The following is an 18,660-nucleotide window of genomic DNA, read 5'->3' on the forward strand; positions in this document are numbered from 1 at the left end:
GTGTTCACATTCCACTCAGCGATTTCCATAATGAAGACCTATGTAAGAACTGTTTTTATGAAACTATTATTAGAACAGTTAGATTTTATATCTTATCTCCTTCCTGAAAATAAGAGGTAAACAGTAAATCACTTCATCCTTTTTGTTTGGGCTCTAAAAAAAGATCAGTGATAGGGTTGCCCTGGTGGTCTAGTGGGTAAGATTTCATGCCCCTACTGCAGGGAGCACTGGTTCGATTCCTGGTCAGGGAACTAAAATTTTGCATGCTGTGCAAGATGGCTAAAAAAAAATCAGAGACACATTTAATACAGCCATAACCATGCAGACCAAATGATGTGTAAATCCATGTACAGCTTTCCCCATTACAACTTTTTTGTTTATATTTCCCCTGGTTCAGATTTTTTTTTTAAACTATGGTTTTATTATGGGCCTTCCTACTGGCTCAGATGGTAAAGATTCTGCCTGCAACACAGGAGACCTGGGTTCGATACCTGAGTCATGAAGATCTATGGCTATAGTTTTATTATACACGTACTTGCCCGCAAGTGACTCAAGGGTCAGTGAGATTTATCAATAATTTACAGGAGGAAACCAAGGGGAGCAGCAGAGGCACTACAGCCTGGTATGGCCCAGATGCCCAGACTTCAGAGTGCTTAAAACCAGGCAGACGAACAGACCCTGATTCAAGGTAGAACAGAGTAGAGGCCTGACTGAGGCAGTACCTTGGAAAACCTGCTCTGAGGAAAAGAGAGTGAACTGCAGAGAAGCAAGTGGAAACTGGAGGATGGAGGCCAGCTGAAAATGGCTCTAACAACCCACAGACAAGCGACCCACTGCCTAAGGGCTGGCTTAGGTGCACAGGGCACATCTGAGAGAATATGTCTCTCCTTCAAGTTGACTTAACGCCACAAGTTAAGAGGTTTCCCTGACACAGAGATGCTTGCCTCTTCAAAATAATAATAGCTGTAGCTATTTAAATTTCCCTGACTCTCAGTCCCTCCAACCTCCGCTTGGTCTTCTAAGTTTACAGGTGAGGTGGAAAACAATACTTTATTCCTGTTTTCTTGGAAAACAAATACCTTTTTCCTATACCTAAACTTTATATGTGTATTGAAACTATACATAAGGAAAAAATTGTTAAAAACTGTCATAGAAGATTAAATACAAGTATTTTCAAGGCTCATGAAAAGAGAAAAAGTATAAGGTAAACATTTTTATTTATTTCTTTTCTAAGCAATGGATCCCATTATCCACCTCAAAAGGTTTTGAGGCTTAAATTATAAAAAGTCAAACAGTATTGAATAAAATAACCTAGTGCCTGCACATGCTAAGTATGTGCTAATGTTAGCTTACTGTACAATAGCCAATGTTAACTTACACACAGGTTGGCCATAAAATGTACCTTCTACCACTGCCCAAGCCAAGATCTTGAATTCCTTTTAATTGTGTGTGATCTTTAAAGAAGATATAAAGTATCAATTCTACAGGTAACATAACCACTCCCTTGAACAATATCATTAAATTATAGAAGGTTCTTAAAATGATCCTTGTTATAGCATTGACTCAGTGTCTCTCCCATGTGGCTTCCTATGGATGATTCTAGTGCATTCTCTTTCCCTCCTCCCCATCACAGCCATGGAGTAAACCTGGCAGACAGCAATGGGTGCTGAGAGATGACTTGCTCTCAGCTCACAGACTCCCCATGCTAAGGGCCCAGGACCCATTCTTGTTTCTTCCTTTCCCAGGTCTTGTCTGATACACCTCTGCTTGAGTATATTCAATTTCCTTTCTTGTTTTTATGGGATTAGGTTACAACCAAAATAATGCTGACTCGTATTTTCAAACAGGGCTTTGCTAGGAAGTGTCACTAATGCTGGCCTCTGCTGTATACAGCACGTCAGTGATCCTATTATATATGATGATGATAGTTTCAGTTTCATTGTAATTTTCTAATAATAATCAGTACTACTAAACAAAAGTACATGCTTAGAAGCTTATTATTTGTGCTTGGAAAATTCTGTATTTGAATATTATATTAAAGATACCACCACACTCCTAAACTTTACATTCTACTGCAGTTTATGAACCAAAGAGAAAGATAACCATTCTTCTATCTTATCGACAAAAGATTTAGGAACTCCAGGCTTAAGAATGGTATAGCAAGAGACACTGTTCCATTTTATTTATAATAGTAGGAAACTGGAAACATTTTTGTCCAACAACAGGAAATGGGTTTTAAAACATCATCAAACCATAATTTAAAACAAAACTATGAGCAACCATTAACAACATGTTGTGAATGTATTTAATGACATGAAAAGAGCTAACTGTGTATTTACTGTCTACTATCCGGATGTCTTCCATAAGAAACCTGATGGTTTTCTCTCTTCAAACTGCTATACCTCTTCATCCATCCTCACTCAGTCTAACCTTGCTTCCTATTTTATTGAGAACATGCAATCACTCAGAAGAGACCTCTGCAAGCTACTACCATAACATCTACCCACCAGCTGGTATCTCTGTCATATACACTCCTCCTCTGTTTTAATGACTGGAACCATCTTGGTGGAGACCAACCCTTCACTTAATAGACACCACATTCTGTCCCTCTGCAGTCCATGGAAGAGTTGCACTTCACTGTAATGACACAAGGGGGCGCTCTACATCAGGAATCTTGTAAACCACTCCAAATCAAGTCTTGAATAGTCTTGAACAGGCATAGACAGACACAAGCACTCTTCATCCATACAAAGCTACAGAAGAAAAAACAAAAACACATTAGCTGGGGACTTCCCTGGTGGTCCAGTGGTTAAGATACTGCACTTCCAATGCAGGAGACGAAAAAACAAAAACACATTAGCTGGGGACTTCCCTGGTGGTCTAGTGGTTAAGATACTGCACTTCCAATGCAAGGGACACAGGTTTGATCCCTGGTTGGGGAACTAAGATCCCACATGCCACGCAGTGTGGCCAAAAAGACCACATCAGTTGGTAAAAATTATCAACTTAGCCACACACCTCACCTCTAAAGCTATTAAAAAAAAAAAAAAAAACCCACTAAACTAACAAAGTAAAAGAGTCCAAAATAGTGAAGTTGCTCCTGAAGAACAACATAAGAAAAATTATCAAACTATGTGGTGTGGTACTCAATCATGTTGGACTCATTGCGACTCCATGGACTGCAGCCCACCAGACTTCTCTGTAAATGGAATTTTTTAGGCAAGAATACTGGAGCGGGTTGCCATTTCCTACTCCAGGGGATCCTCCCAACCAGCGATCAAGCCCACGTCTCGTGTCTCCTGCATTGACGGCAAAGTATAGAGTATTAGAGAAACAGACAAAAGGAGCAAACAGAGATCCCAGAAATAGACATCCATTTGATGAAAACTCAGTATACAACAGAAGGGGTATTACAAATCAGTGGGGAAAAGCAGTCTTTTTAGTTGTATGGTTCTGGGAGACTGGTTTTCCATATGGGGGAAAAAAAAAGAAAATCAAGTCTTTATCACACGCTGTTAAAAAAAAAATCAATTAATCTTAATTTTTCTGTTTTCCCTACACCCAAAGCCACTCTCTTTTTCGTGAAATCAGTCCAATATACGAATACAGGAAAAAGAGATTAACAGCATCTCACCAGAGCTGAAGCTCAAAAGCTAGTAAGCATAAGAAAAGATGTACAACTTTATGAAAATAAAGCTATGTGACATCATTTTTACATCCAGTAAATTGGTCAAAAATTTAAAATCCAGACAATTAAAGCATTGCTGAAGGTTACTTCAGTTCAGTTGCTCAGTCGTGTTCGATTCTTTGCGACCCCATGAACCGCAGCACGCCAGGCCTCCCTGTCCATCACCAACTTCTGGAGCCCACCCAAACCCATGTCCATCGAGGTGGTGACGCCATCCAACCATCTCATCCTCTGTTGTCCCCTTCTCCTCCTGCCCTCAATCTTTCCCAGCATCAGGGTCTTTTCAAATGAGTCAGTGCTTCGCATCAGGTGGCCAAAGTACTGGAGTTTCAGCTTCAACATCAGTCCTTCCAATGAACACCCAGGACTGATCTTCTTTAGGATGGACTGGTTGGATGGCCTTGCAGTCCAAGGGACTCTCAAGAGTCTTCTCCAACACCACAGTTCAAAAGCATCGATTCTTCGGCGCTCAGCTTTCTTTATAGTCCCACTCTCACATCCATACATGACTACTGGAAAAACTACAGCCTTGACTAGATGGACCTTTGTTGGCAAAGTAATGTCTTTGCTTTGTAATATGCTGTCTAGGTTGGTCATAACTTTCCTTCCAAGGAGTAAGTGTCTTTTAATTTCATGGCTGCAGTCACCATCTGCAGTGATTTTGGAGCCCAAAAAGACAAAGACACCCACCGTTTCCACTGTTTCCCCATCTATTTGCCATGAAGTGATGGGACCGGATGCCATGATCTTAGTTTCCTGAATGTTGAGCTTTAAGCCAATTTTCTCACTCTCCTCTTTCACTTTCATCAAGAGGCTCTTTAGTTCTTCTTCACTTTCTGCCACAAGGGTGGTGTCATCTGCATATCTGAGGTTACTAATACTTCTCCCGGCAATCTTGATTCCAGCTTGTGCTTCTTCCTGTCCAGTGTTTCTCAAGATGTACTCTGCATATATGTTAAATAAGCAGGGTGACAATATACAGCCGTGACGTACTCCTTTTCCTATTTGGAACCAGTCTATTGTTCCATGTCCAGTTCTAACTGTTGCTTCCTGACTGGCATACAGGTTTCTCAAGAGGCAGGTCAGGTGGTCTGGTATTCCCATCTCTTGAAGAATTTTCCACAGTTTATTGTGATCCACACAGTCAAGGCTTTGGCATAGTCAATAAGGCAGAAATAGATGTTTTTCTGGAACACTCTTGCTTTTTCAATGATCCAGCAGATGTTGGCAATTTGATCTCTGGTTCCTCTGCCTTTTCTAAAACCAGCTTGAACATCTGGAAGTTCACGGTTCACGTATTGCTGAAGCCTGGCTTGCAGAATTTGGAGCATTACTTTACTAGCGAGTGAGATGAGTGCACCTGGGCGGTAGTTTGAACATTCTTTGGCATTTCCTTTCTTTGGGATTGGAATGAAAACTGAGCCTTTCCACTCCTGTGGCCACTGCTAAGTTTTCCAAATTTGCTGGCATATTGAGTGCAGCGCTTTCACAGCATCATCTTTCAGGATTTGAAATAGCTCAACTGGAATTCCATCACCTCCACTAGCTTTGTTCGTAGTGATGCTTTCTAAGGCCCACTTGACTTCACATTCCAGAATGTCTGGCTCTAGGTGAGTGATCACATCATCGTGATTATCTGGGTCATGAAGATCTTTTTTGTACAGTTCTTCGGTGTATTCTTGCTACCTCTTCTTAATATCTTCTGCTCTGTCAGGTCCATTATCATTTCTGAAGGTGGAGCAACAGAATTTCTTTTACACAGATAGTGGGAATAAAAACTGTAATAACTACTTTAGAAAGGACTGGCATTACCCTACGTTTTTTTTTTTTTAATTGGAGAAAAATTGCTTTACAATGTTGTATTGGTTTCTGCCGTACCACAATGCGAATCAGGTGTAAGTATACACATTATCTTAAGTTTTAAGATGATACAACAATTCTATCTCCTGATTCATACTGAGGACAACTCACACACATTTCTATTAGAAGACAGGTAGAACAGTTATTTATAATAAGAGTTTGTATTTTAAAAATTGAAAATAACCTCAATGTCCATCAACAGTAGAATGTCTAAATAAATTGTAATATACTCATATTTTTTCTATACAATGCTATCCAAGAGTACAAATGAATGACAGCTGCATGCATATACATGAATGAATCTTAGAAGCATAATGATGAGTAAAAATAGCAAATCACCAATAAATATCAAATATGATACTGTTTAAAATAATATCCAAACCCAAGCATAATATTCAGTTAACCTTACATGTCTAGTAAATCTACAAAGAATAAAACAAGAGAATAATAATACAAAAAGATAGTAACAAACCCAGAGTGGGAAGTAGATCCACAGAGATCCACATATATATATATCTATTTATATGTATCAAATATTATGTAACTTTCTTAAGTAGGGTAGGAGTGAAAAAAAGACTTCTATTTGAGAAAATATATGTTCCCATGCCAATTTCTAGAGACATTTCAGAGGGGAAAAAAAAGTGTTAAATTTTAATTTTACCTTTTTCATCTATTTTATTTTCATGACGACTTCCTTTCAGGATCAAAAATCTAATATAGAGGGGAAAAAATTCACACCATCATTTTTACGGACTATCTAATTCAGGTACATCATCATACTCTTATAATTTTCTTTTTTCTTTTTTTCTTCTTGTAATTTTCTAAAGATTCCTATACCATTAATCCTAGTAATCACCTAATAATATTTACTAGAAGGGGAATTGGAAAATGACTTCTACATACATGATTTTTTCCATATATGCTTCATGGTAATAAACAAACAAATATTTGGTATAATTTCTAATTCCAGGATAACTCTTCCTATTTCACAACTAAAAACATCCAGAAATAGGGACCTCTGACTTTCCAATATTTGCATATGCTCAGAGTTTTTGCTGCAAGATGAAACGGTTTGGTTTCAAAAGAATCTTTTCTTTTCACTCACATTTCAATTTAATTTTGAAGAGATTAGCTCCAACTCACACATGGAATTGCAAAGACAGAAATGACTATTATTTTTCAACTATCTTTTCTTACAATCTGAAAGAGTTTTGAAGAAAACTTTGAAATAATCACTTGAGTATGCTTTGATGTAACTCTTAAAATATTTATCAACCAATGATCCTTAACTTTTCTTCTAAGAGTATTATCAGGAGTTCTATTTCTCCTATTTGCTTTCTTTTCCATTGGTTGACTTAGCTACTAAGGTTGCTAAATACACTGAAGTTTTTAAGAGCATTCCAATCGATACCAGCAACAAGGATAAATTTTCCTTTAAGCTACAAGGAAAAACATACAAATGAATAATAATTTTCTATACTGAAGTAAGTTGTTAAATTATCAGTCCTAATATAATCCATATGCTAACCCATGAAGCACTCTGCTTAAATAAGTGTCTTTTTAAATTCCCACCCTTAGGTTCAAACATATTCTTTAAAAAAGAAAAACAAAAATTAAAATTTTACTTACTTTAGCCAACAGTTCTTGTGTTTCATCAGTCAATGGAGCATGTGAAAACTTGCAATATTCTCCCTGATAACATTTTGCTCCTGTATGGTAAAACTTGCAAGGATATTCATGTAACTCAAGTGTTAAGGAAGAAAAAAATTTTAATCTTACTAAAATAAGTTATTATTAATCTAATAACTTTATTTTTCCTACATGAAGTTCTTTTCTACTAGTAGAAACATTAAATTCTCTATGTAAAATATGAGATGATAGGACTTCCCTGGTGGTCCAGTGGCTGAGACTCAGCACTCCCAATGCAGGGGTCCCGGGTTCGATCCCTGGTCAGGGAACTAGAGCCCACATGCTAAAGACCCCGCGTGCTGCAACTAAGATCCAGGACAGCCAAATAAATTAATGAATTAAAAATAAAAAGATCCATTCTTAATAAAATAAAGTACGAGACAATAAATTATTAACTGGGTTACAAGAAAATTAACTTTAGGGTGATTATATACATGAAGTTTATTGGCTATCACAGGACACATTTCTCCCTCATAATCATTCTTAAACTACAGGTATGCTTCACTGATAAGATGAAAGAGATGTGCATTTTAAGTACTTTGAAAAATTTGACTATTTTTAAAGCATTTTTTTGGGGTAAGGGAATTAAAGTCAGTAACAATGATGTGTCTTGCAAATCTGGATCCTTCATATATTAGGTTTGTTTAAAATGGGATCCACATATACAACTCCGATATTATTTTCCAGGAAAAATTTCTCAAGTTAAGGTTTGAGATTCCTTATATTGAATGACTTAAAGCAAAACAACTTTTGTGGTGACCCAACGTGCAATTATCCTAAAATGTTTATGTTCCATGTTTTCATAGCATGTCTGGACCATTTATACTCAAGAGTTAGGGCTATTCTTCAATTAAGGGACAATTAATCTCCAGTACAGAGTATAACAGAAAAGAAGTACTCCCAAACTATGTAATTCCTGCCTCCTTTTATGAAGTAGATTACATGAATATAGACTCAATTCATTGATGTCACAGCAGAAATTCTGAGAAAGTTTTTCTAGGACCTAAAAAGAAAGGTCTCATGACCCTGTTACAATATCCAGTTAGAGAGGATGTACATTTGAGAGAATTTCTAAAGACTCTTTCTTGGGGCAGGGGGGTGGGGGAGGGAATCTGTGAACAATTTAATCACTTCAATACCAAGTTGAGCTTACATAATATAATTTTGCCATGGTTAAAACACTGGTTTCATTCAAAATTTTATATTCATGTAAACATTTATGAAAAGTAAAGTTACTGTATCTTGTGATAAAGGATATTATGCAAATATAGGCAGTTTTCCCCTCTGGTACAATATCCTTGTACATAAAACTTGCACATTTCCTTTTTCTTCTCTATCTCTGCATCATGATCAAATTTACATTGGTCTCCCTGGGCCAAAAGAAGAAACAAGGAAAAGCCATTATTTCTCACAGTTAAGTGAGTCGCTCAGTCGTGTCCAACTCTGCGATCCCATGGACTGAAGCCTACCAGACTCCTCCGTCCTCTCACAGTTAAGCCATTACAATTCTTACTTAACTCTGGATAAGCTAATGACTCCAGAACAAAACAAAGTTTTAGTTAGAAGCAGTATAGTCTGATTTTTAAAGAGCTATTGTATTGTATTACATATATTGGCTTGCAATTTGTCAAGTTCTTAACATTTTAACACAAAGCATTTTTAAAAAATTATCTATTTTCAGAGACATAAAACAAGGTGCAAAAATTTCATGGTGTAAAGGTATTAAAATCATACAAAGTCTGTTCTCTTATCACTGTGGAATTATATTACTACTTTCTTAAATACAAAAGAATATTTTAGTAAAATTTTCTACTTGAAACCTTTCCAGAAAGAGAACAGTTCTAAAATTATACAGGTATGCTTTTGGAGCATCTAACAGAAACAGAAGCTGGTTTTAGAATATTTTTGTTATATCTTACATCTTAATGTATTTTTGCTTACACTATACCTTAATACACTTTCTTTCAAGAAAATATTTACAAATTTGCTTTCCCTGGTGTTGCACTGTATGTTGGTTGATGAACCCCTGACTCATTCTCACAGGCTGCTGCTGCTCTTTAGGTTTCCCATTCTATGAAAACAAAAACAAAAAACTAAATGTGAGAAATAAGAGATTAAACATTTTATTCCATTGTACAAAATTATTTTAAACCACCTTTTAAAACATTAAAAAGTAGCTCTTCTGCATTTCCCTTCAGGTAAGACTTCGATTTTTATACATCATTTGAAACAAATGAATGATTGTCAGTTTCAGTATCATTCCATCACTGAACATTAGTGTTTGTGCAATGTGAATATTTATTGTATCTTGACTGCGTGTTATCGTGTCCGGCTCTTTGCAACCCCATCGACTGCAGCTCATCAGGCTCCTCTGCCCACGGAATTCTTCAGGCAAGAATACTGGAGTGGGTTGCCATTTCTTCCTCCAGGGGATCTTCCCAACCCCAGGGATCGAACCTGAGTTTCCTGCAGCTCCTGAATTGGAAGGTGGATTCTTTACCTACCAATTCTTTCTTACTGTACCACCTGAGATTATACTGTACCTGCCCTCACTTAAAAAATTTTTAAAAGGTAAGTTCCACTCATTGTGATAAACAGTGAAGTCTAAGAACAAGGCTCTTTAGAATACTGGGGACAAACCTCAAAATCAAAAGGTAAACCAAAAGTAGTGTAATCTTTCATTTCAATGACAGGCTCACAAGGTGTGAGCTGAGTATACTGATGAGCTCGAATTAATAAACATAATTAGAAATAGACCCTCAAAGATGGTGATAAAGGTATGAAAACAAAAGGGGACTTTCATATAAAAACGAAAGGGGAATTTTATTACAGGTCTTTAGAAACATAAATCACTTTCAGCATGTTAACTTGTAGCACAACTTACAGCATCTATGTACAGTATTCCTACGTATGGTCTTAGGAATTTCACAGGTACAAAGAAGGGAGCTGACTGCACACTTATGTGAGTTGCTCTGTAATAATGTCAAAACTCCACTCAGCACTATCAAAATTATGTGCCTAATAAGTATGCCAGTTTTAACTCTTGGTTTTATTTGATCATGTGATTAAATTCTAACATACATGTTTACAATTTGTTTCTCATGTAGAAGAGCTGTCAGTTATGGTGGAATAATTGCTTGAGTCAATATAAACCAAAGGAAAGGGAACATGGCCTGAGTCCAGCCCTGCCTGGCCATGGGTGACTACAGATAGTCAGCTAAACCCTCCGGCTTCATATTCGTCTTTTGTAAACAAATTTTATATAAACACATTTCAGCCTATAATATTTGGCGTCTCTAATATTTTACCAAGCCCTGACTCTTGTTTCCTGAACCAAGCGTAACAAATTGCTGCCATCCAGCTTAGAAGCCCTCAGAGAAGTAGAGTCTAAAGGAGTCACTTACTGCTCTACTGTGATTACATCTGCAGACCAAGGAAGAGCTTCTAGAAAGCAAAATCAAAATACTAGAGGGGGTAAGGGGTCTGATATCTGGAAGGGGGTGTCTCAAAAATATTCATTTTTAATTTTCAGAGGGCCCTCTGGAATGCCCTCAGTTATCTAGGGACTTCCCTGGCAGGCCTGTGGTCTGGGCTTCCCAGGTGGCGCAGTGGTAAAGACTCCACCTGCCAGTGTAGGAGACACAAGAGATGTGGGTTCAGTCCCTGGGTCAGGAAGATCCCCTGGAGGAAGAAATGGCACCCACTCTAGTATTTTTGCCTGAGAAATCCCATGGACAGAGGAGCCTGGCGGGCTACAGTCCATGGGGTCACAAAGAGCTGGACATGACTGAGCACACATGCACACATGGCTATCTTCTCTTTTCCTTGCTTCCCACATCTGTTTTTCCAATCATCAACAGCACAGCACTCAGAAATCAGGGGGCTTGTATGTATGTAATCAGGGGCAGCAGGTACGACACTAAGGTTTGAGTGTGAGGAAGGGAGCCTAACAGTGAGAAGGAAGCATGTGGGGAGCCCGCTGGGGGTAAGAGGAGGCCCCACTGAGGTGTGAGATGCAGTGCCTTTCGACACAGGTGGATTCTCATACTTGGTCCTGTGAGCCACTGCTCCTCAGGGAAGCATTTCCTTTGTCTCCAGGGCCAGGACACTTTCGCTTCATTTTCTTCTTTTTACCATTCTTGTGAACAGCTTTAAGGTTTTTATTTTTTTGCTTAACAGCTAAAAGCGAACAAAAAAACAAATTTAACTTAAAGACAATATAAAACAACAATAGCAGTTTACTCTTAAAGAGGGATATTCTATAATAATGCAGGAAAAGTTCTCCACTGCTCAAAAAGTGAAAACTGGGATGATGCGGACCTGTCTTTCCAGCAGCTCTGGGATTAATATACTCTGGATCCCAAATTCATTCCTTGTGAAAATATATAAGGCATTGCCAGGAAAAAATCAAGATAATTAACGAAATCATTCTTGCAAGCCACCAGCCCAGATTCTTTTTAAGTGTTCAAAGTATGATGGCTCTCATTAGGAATTGCTATAGTGCTGCAATAGTAAAAACTTCAAAGGACCTCATATATGGCTGTCAGATTATTCACTGAAAACACTGTATCTAGATTAAGTCAATCTATAGATCCATTTTAAATAGAAAAACATTTGAACAAGGAAAAAAATGAGAGGATTAAGAATTTTACTTACTGGGATGGGGAGGGAGGTGGGAGGGGGGGTTCAGGATGGGGAACACATGTAAACCCATGGCTGATACATGTCAATGTATGGCAAAAACCACTACAATATTGTAAAGTAATTAGCCCCCAACTAAAATAAATAAATTTGTTAAAAGAAAAAAAAGAAAAGACATGAAAAAAAAATAGAAAAAAAAAAGAATTTTACTTACAATTGTCACTTATTGTCATATCTATGGCTTAATTTCATTTTAGTAATCTAAAAGAATATATTCCTGGGGGACTTCCCTAGTGGTCCAATGGTTAAGAGTTTGCCTTGCAATGTGGGGGACATGGGTTTGACCCTTGGTCATGGAACTAAGATCCCACATGCCACGAAGCAACTAACACTTGATGCAGCCAAACATAAATAAATAAATATTTATAAAAAGGAATATATTCCTGAGTTTAGTCTGATACACTATTATCCCAGTCTATTCTTCTTCAAAGGAAAGCAACCTGAAAAGGTATTTCCTGTCCTTCACATACACTGAGGCCAGGGGTTTAGCATTCTCCCTTTCAAAGTTGTCATGTCCTTCGCTTTTTTTTTCCTTTAAAACATTTTTATTTACTTATTTATTTATCTATATGGCCTTACTAGGTCTTAGTTCTGCACACAGGATTTTTAGGGGATCGAAACTGGGCACCCTGCATTGGGAGTTCAGAGTCTTAGCTACTGGACCACAGGGGATTCCCAAAGTGGTCATCCTTTGAAAACCCTCCCGCACTCCCCATTCCTCTTGCAAACTGAGCATTTGTACACCAAGCGATCAGCTCACATTTGGTGTCCAGATCCAAGAAAATCTGATCTTCAGTTCAGTTCAGTTCGGTCACTGCAGATCCCACCCCCAACTCCATCCATGGAAAATGGTGACTACTTCTCCAGGTAACTTTAAATGATCAAACAGTTTGACTCTTACCTTTCTGGGTCCCCTTTGCTGTCTCTTTCCTCACAGATTCTTCAGGACACAGTAAGGACTGAGTAACACTTGCCATCTCTTTAGCTTGTATGTACTGCTGAAGTTCCTTAGTGAAATTATCTTCTGGCTCCTGATTGCAGATGTCATCATCACTATATGCATCATAGTCCTTACTTCTTGATTTCCTATATTGCAAGCTCTTTGGAGATGTAGAGCTTCCAGAGTGCCTAAACTAAGTAAAAATTAAAGTTTCAAATTTAAAAAACCTAGCATGATTTGAAACAATCTGGCCATGAAGGAGAAACAAAGACTGGCTGTGACCTGATCATTGTTGAAGTTGACTGATGGGAACACAGGGGTTTCATATGCTATTCTTTCCACTCGTACATATATGAAATTTTGTGGAATTAAAAAAAAAAACCCACCTGCATCCATACTTAAAAGATGGTTTGAGGGAAGACTCAATCTGTTCACTGTGTATACTTGACTAGATTGAAAGACTAAAGCCCTATAGCTTAATGATTTGCTATAAAAGAACTGCATACAGTATTACGGTCCACATTTTATTTCTCCCTTTGCATCGACTATCCTTTCAGTTCAGTTCAGGTCGCTTAGTCGTGTCTGACTCTTTCACATGGTTTAATTCAGTAACTTGTCATCAAGAGCAAGTAAACTAAAATGGCCCAACTGGAAATGCACTACACCAGCTACCAAAGCCCACTTTCTCCCTTTACCTTGGAGCCCTGGTGGCAGGGGGTGTGGCAGCAATGAGGGCAAGAAACTGCCAAACAGCGCACGCAGCAGACACCTTCCAGCACAGTACAGATATTGCTAAGTACTGGTTACATGAGTGTCTATACTTGGAGACACCAAGGTTAATCAAGATTTATTATTACAACCGGTATAGACGATACATTTCAATTAAAAAGTTTATTTGTAAAAACCCCAGTTGTCAACTTCAGTTCAGTCGCTCAGTCGTTTCTCTTTGTGACAACATGAACCACAGCACGCCAGGCCTCCCAGTCCATCACCAATTCCAGGAGCTTGCTCAAACTCATGTCCATTGAGTTGGTGATGTCATCCAACCATCTCATCCTCTGTCATCCCCTTCTCCTTTTGCCTTCAATTCTGCCTAGCATCAGGGTCTTTTCCAATGAGTCAGCTCTTCCCATCAGGTAGCCAAAGTACTGGACTTTCAGCTTCAGCATCAGTCCTTCCAATGAATATTCAGGACTGATTTCCTTTAGGATTGACTGGTTGGATCTCCTTGCAGTACAAGGGACTCTCAAGAGTCTTCTCCAACACCACAGTTCAAAAGCATCAATTCTTTGGCGTTCAGCTTTATGCTCTAACTCTCGCATTCATACATGACTACTGGAAAGACCACAGCTTTGACTAGATGGACCTTTGTTGGCAAAGTAATGACTCTGCTTTTTAAATAGGCTGTCTAGGTTTGTCGTAACTTCTCTTCCAAGGAACAAGCGTCTTTTAACAAGTGACTTCATGGCTGCTGTCACCATCTGCAGTGATTTTAGAGCCCAAGAAAATGAAGTATCTCACTGTTTCCATTGTTTCCCCATCTATTTGCCATGAAGTGATGGGACTGGTTGCCATGATCTTTGTTTTTTGAATGCTGAGTTTTAAGCCAGCTTTTTCACTTTCACCAGGAGGCTCTTTAGTTCCTCTTCTCTTTCTGCCATAAGGGTGGTGTCATCTGCTTATCTGAGGTTGTTGGTATTTCTGTGAGCACACTTGATTCCAGCTTGTGTTTCACCCAGCCCAGCATTTCGCATGATGTACTACTCTGCATAGAAGTTAAATAAGCAGGGTGACAATATACAGCCTTATGTATACAGGAATATACGTAATCCTTTCCCAATCTGGAACCACTCTGTTGTTCCATGTCCAGTTCTGTTGCTTCTTGACCTGCACACAGATTTCTCAGGAGGCAGGTAAGGTGGTCTGGTATTCCCATCTCTTTAAAGAATTTTCCACAGTTTACTGTGATCGACACAAAAAGGCTGTGGCATAGTAAATAAACCAGAACTAGATGTTTTTCTGGAATTCTCCTGTGTTTTCTATGCTCCAATGGATGTTAGCAATTTGATCTCTGGTTCCTCTGCCTTTTCTCAATCCAGCTTGAAAGTTCACGGTTCACATACTGTTGAAGCCTGGCTTGGAGAATTTTGAGCATGACTTTGCTAGCGTCTGAGATGAGTGCAATTGTGCGGTAGTTTCAGCATCCTTTGGCATTGCTTTTCTTTGGGATCGGAATGAAACTGACCTTTACAGTCCTGTAGTCACAGCTGAGTTTTCCAAATTTGCTGGCATTTTGAGTGCAGCACTTTCACAGCATCATCTTTCAGGATTTGAAATAGCTCAACTGGAATTCCATCACCTTCACTAGCTTTGTTCGTAGTGATGCTTCCTAAGGCCCACTTGACTTCACATTCCAGGATGTCTGGCTCTAGGTGAGTGATCACACCACTGTGGTTATCTGGGTCATGAAGATCTTTTTTGTACAGTTCTTCTGTGTATTCTTGCCACCTCTTCTTAATATCTTCTGCTTCTGTTAGGTCCATACTGTTTCTGTCCTTTATTGTGTCCATCTTTGCATGAAATGTTCCCTTGGTATCTCTAATTTTCTTGAAGAGATCTCTAGTCTTTCCCATTCTATTGATTTCCTCTATTTCTTTGCACTGATCACTGAGGAAGACTTTCTTCTCTCTCCTTGCTGTTCTTTGGAACTCTGCATTCATATGGGTGTATCTCTCCTTTGCCTTTTACTTTTCTTCTTTTCTCAGCTATTTGTAAGATCACAGGCCACCATTTTGCCTTTTGTTGCATTTCTTCTTCTTGGGAGATGGTCTTGATCACGGCCTCCTGTACAATGTCACAAACCTCCATCCATAGGTCTTCAGGCACTCTATCAAATCTAATCCCTTGAATCTATTTGTCACGTCCACTGTATAAATCTAAGGGATTTGATTTAGGTCATACCTGAATGGTCTAGTGGTTTTCCCTACGTTCTTCGATTTAAGCCTGATTTTGCAATAAAGGAGTTCATGATCTGAGACACCATCAGCTCCTGGTCTTGTTTTTGCTGACTGTATAGAGCTTCTCCATCTTTGGCTGCAAAGAATATAATCAGTCTGATTTCAGTATTGACCATCTGGTGATGTCCATGTGTAGAGTCATCTCTTGTTTGTTGGAAGAGGGTGTTTGCTATGACCAGTGCATTGTCTTGGCAAAACTCTATCAGCCTTTGCCCTGCTTCATTCTGTACTCCAAGGCCAAACTTGCCTGTTACTCCAGGTATCTCTTGACTTCCAACTTTTGCATTCCAGTCCCCTATGATGAAATGACATCTTTTTTGGGTGTTAGTTCTAGAAGGTCTTGTAGGTCTTCACAGAACCATTCAACTTCAGCTTCTTTGGCATTAGAGGTTGGGGCATAGACTTGGATTACTGTGATATTGAGTGGTTTGCCTTGGAAACTAACAGATATCATTCTGTCGTTTTTGAGATTGCAAGTTTATCACAATAAACTGTGGGAAATTCTGAAAGAGATGGGAATACCAGACCACCTGACCTGCCTCTTGAGAAATATTTATGCAGGTCAGGAAGCAACAGTTAGAACTGGACATGGAACAACAGACTGGTTCCAAACCAGAAAAAGAGTATGTCAAGGCTGTATATTGTCACCCTGCTTATTTAACTTATATGCAGAGGACATCATGAGAAATGCTGGGCTGGAGAAAGCACAAGCTGGAATCAAGATTGCCAGGAGAAATACCAATAACCTCAGATATGCAGATGACACCACCCTTGTGGCAGAAAGTGAAGAACTAAAGAGCCCCTTGATGAAAGTGAAAGAGGAGAGTGAAAAAGTGGGCTTAAAAGCTCAACAAGCAGAAAACAAAGATCATGGTATCCAGTCCCATCACTTCATGGCAAACAGATGGAGAAAATCGTGGAAACAGTGGCTGACTTTGTCTTTTTGGGGCTCCAAAATCACTGCAGATGGTGACTGCGGCCATGGAATTAAAAGACGCTCACTCCTTGGAAGAAAAGTTATGACCAACCTAGACAGCATATTAAAAAGCAGACATTACTTTGTCAGCAAAGGTCCGTCTAGTCAAGGCTATGGTTTTTCCAGTAGTCATGTATGGATGTGAGAGTTGGACTATAAAGAAAGCTGAGCGCCGAAGAATCGCCGAAGAATCGATGCTTTTGAACTGTGGTGTTGGAGAAGACTCTTGAGGGACTGCAAGGAGATCCAACCAGTCCATCCTAAAGGAAATCAGTCCTGAATATTCACTGGAAGGACTGATGTTGAAGCTGAAACTGAGTACTTTGGCCACCTGATGCAAAGAGCTGATTTATTGGAAAAGACCCTGATGCTGGGAAAGACTGAAGGCGGGAGGAGAAGGGGATGAGATGGTTGGATGGCACCACCAACCAATGGACATGAGTTTGAGTAATCTCCTGGAGTTGGTGATGGACAGGGTGGCCTGGCGTGCTGCAGCCCATGGGGTCACACAAAGAGTCGGACACAACTGAGCGACTGAACTGAACTGCATTTTGGATTCTTCTGTTGATAATGATGGCTACTTCATTTCTTCTAAGGGATTCTTGCTCACAGTACTAGATATAATGGTCATCTGAATTAAATTCGCCCATTCTGGTCCATTTTAGTTCACTGATTCCTAAAATGTCAATGCTCACTCTTGCCATCTCCTGTTTGATCACTTCCAACTTACCTTGATTCATGGACCTAACATTCCAGGTTCCTATGCAATATTGTTCTTTACAGCATCAGACTTTACCTCCATCACCAGTCACATCCACAATTGGGTGTTGTTTTCGCTTTGGCTCTGTCGCCTCAATCTTTCTGGAGTTTTTTCTCCACTCTTCTCTAGTAGCATATTGGACACCTACCGACCTGGTAAGTTCATCTTTCAGTGTCCTATCTTTTTGCCTTTTCATACTGTTCATGGGGTTCTCAAGGCAAGAATACTGAAGTGGTTTGCCATTCCCTCCTCCAGTGGGCCACATTTTGTCAGAACTCTCCACCATGACCTGATAGGTGGCCCTACACAACATGGCTCACAGTTTCATTGAGTTAGAAAAGGCTGTGATCATGTGATCAGTTTGGTTAGTTTTCTGTGATTGTGGTTTTGATTTCTGTCTGCCCTCTGATGGAAAACAAGAGGCTTGTGGAAGCTTCCTGATGGGAGAGACTGACTGTGGGTGAATCTGGGTCTTGTTGTGATGGGCAGGGCCATGCTCAGTACATCTTTAATTCAAATTTCTGTTGATGGGTGGGGCTGTGTTCCCTCCCTGTAGTTTGGCCTAAGGCCAAACTATGATATGGGTAATGGAAGTAATGGCAACCTCCTTCAAAAGGACTTATGCCAGGACTGTTGTATTCAGTGCCTCTGACCCCATGGCAGGCCACTGCTGACCCATGCCTCTGCCAGAGACTCCTGGACACTCACAGGCAAGTCTGGCTCAGTCTCTTGTGGGGATACTCCACAACAGCTACAGTTGTCAAAGAGCTCCTATTCTGGTCTCAGGAAGAGATGATGTATTAAGTTAGCCAAATACCCAACTCCAGATGGCGCTAGTGGTAAAGAATCTGCCTGTCAACTCAGAGACGTGGGTTCGATCCCCTGAGTTGGCAAGATCCCCTGGAGGAGGAAATGGCAACCCACTCCAGTATTTTTACCTGGAGAATCGCATGGACAGAGGAGCCTGGCAGGCTATATAGTCCATGGGGTCACAAAGAGTCGGACATGACTGAAGCAACTGAGCATGCA

General features: G+C 39.5%; 1 protein-coding gene across 7 annotated transcripts in view; it reads right to left on the minus strand.

Moving 5' to 3' along the window:
• Window positions 1–2,152: 2,152 nt before the first annotated feature.
• ZC3H8 (zinc finger CCCH-type containing 8) overlaps window positions 2,153–18,660 on the minus strand; it is a 30,919-nt gene continuing 14,411 nt past the window's right edge. For 2 of the 7 annotated variants that reach the window (XM_081484924.1, XM_081484927.1), the window contains 7 exons: window positions 12,840–13,066; window positions 11,286–11,416; window positions 9,186–9,308; window positions 8,496–8,607; window positions 7,178–7,287; window positions 6,210–6,259; window positions 2,153–2,753 (listed from right to left, as the gene is read on the minus strand). In XM_081484924.1, coding sequence (XP_081341050.1) covers window positions 6,230–6,259; window positions 7,178–7,287; window positions 8,496–8,607; window positions 9,186–9,308; window positions 11,286–11,416; window positions 12,840–13,066 — 733 coding nt within the window. In that variant the 3' untranslated portion in view covers window positions 2,153–2,753; window positions 6,210–6,229. Of the gene's footprint in view, window positions 5,417–6,209; window positions 6,260–7,177; window positions 7,288–8,495; window positions 8,608–9,185; window positions 9,309–11,285; window positions 11,417–12,839; window positions 13,072–18,660 lie in introns of all 7 variants that reach the window. The other 5 variants (XM_081484926.1, XM_081484925.1, XM_081484923.1 and 2 more) reach the window with 5 other exon arrangements.

The sequence above is a fragment of the Giraffa tippelskirchi genome, chromosome 4 (genome assembly GCF_054371585.1).
Source record: "Giraffa tippelskirchi isolate mGirTip1 chromosome 4, T2T-mGirTip1v1.2.pri, whole genome shotgun sequence".
NCBI classification, from domain to species: Eukaryota; Metazoa; Chordata; class Mammalia; order Artiodactyla; family Giraffidae; genus Giraffa; species Giraffa tippelskirchi.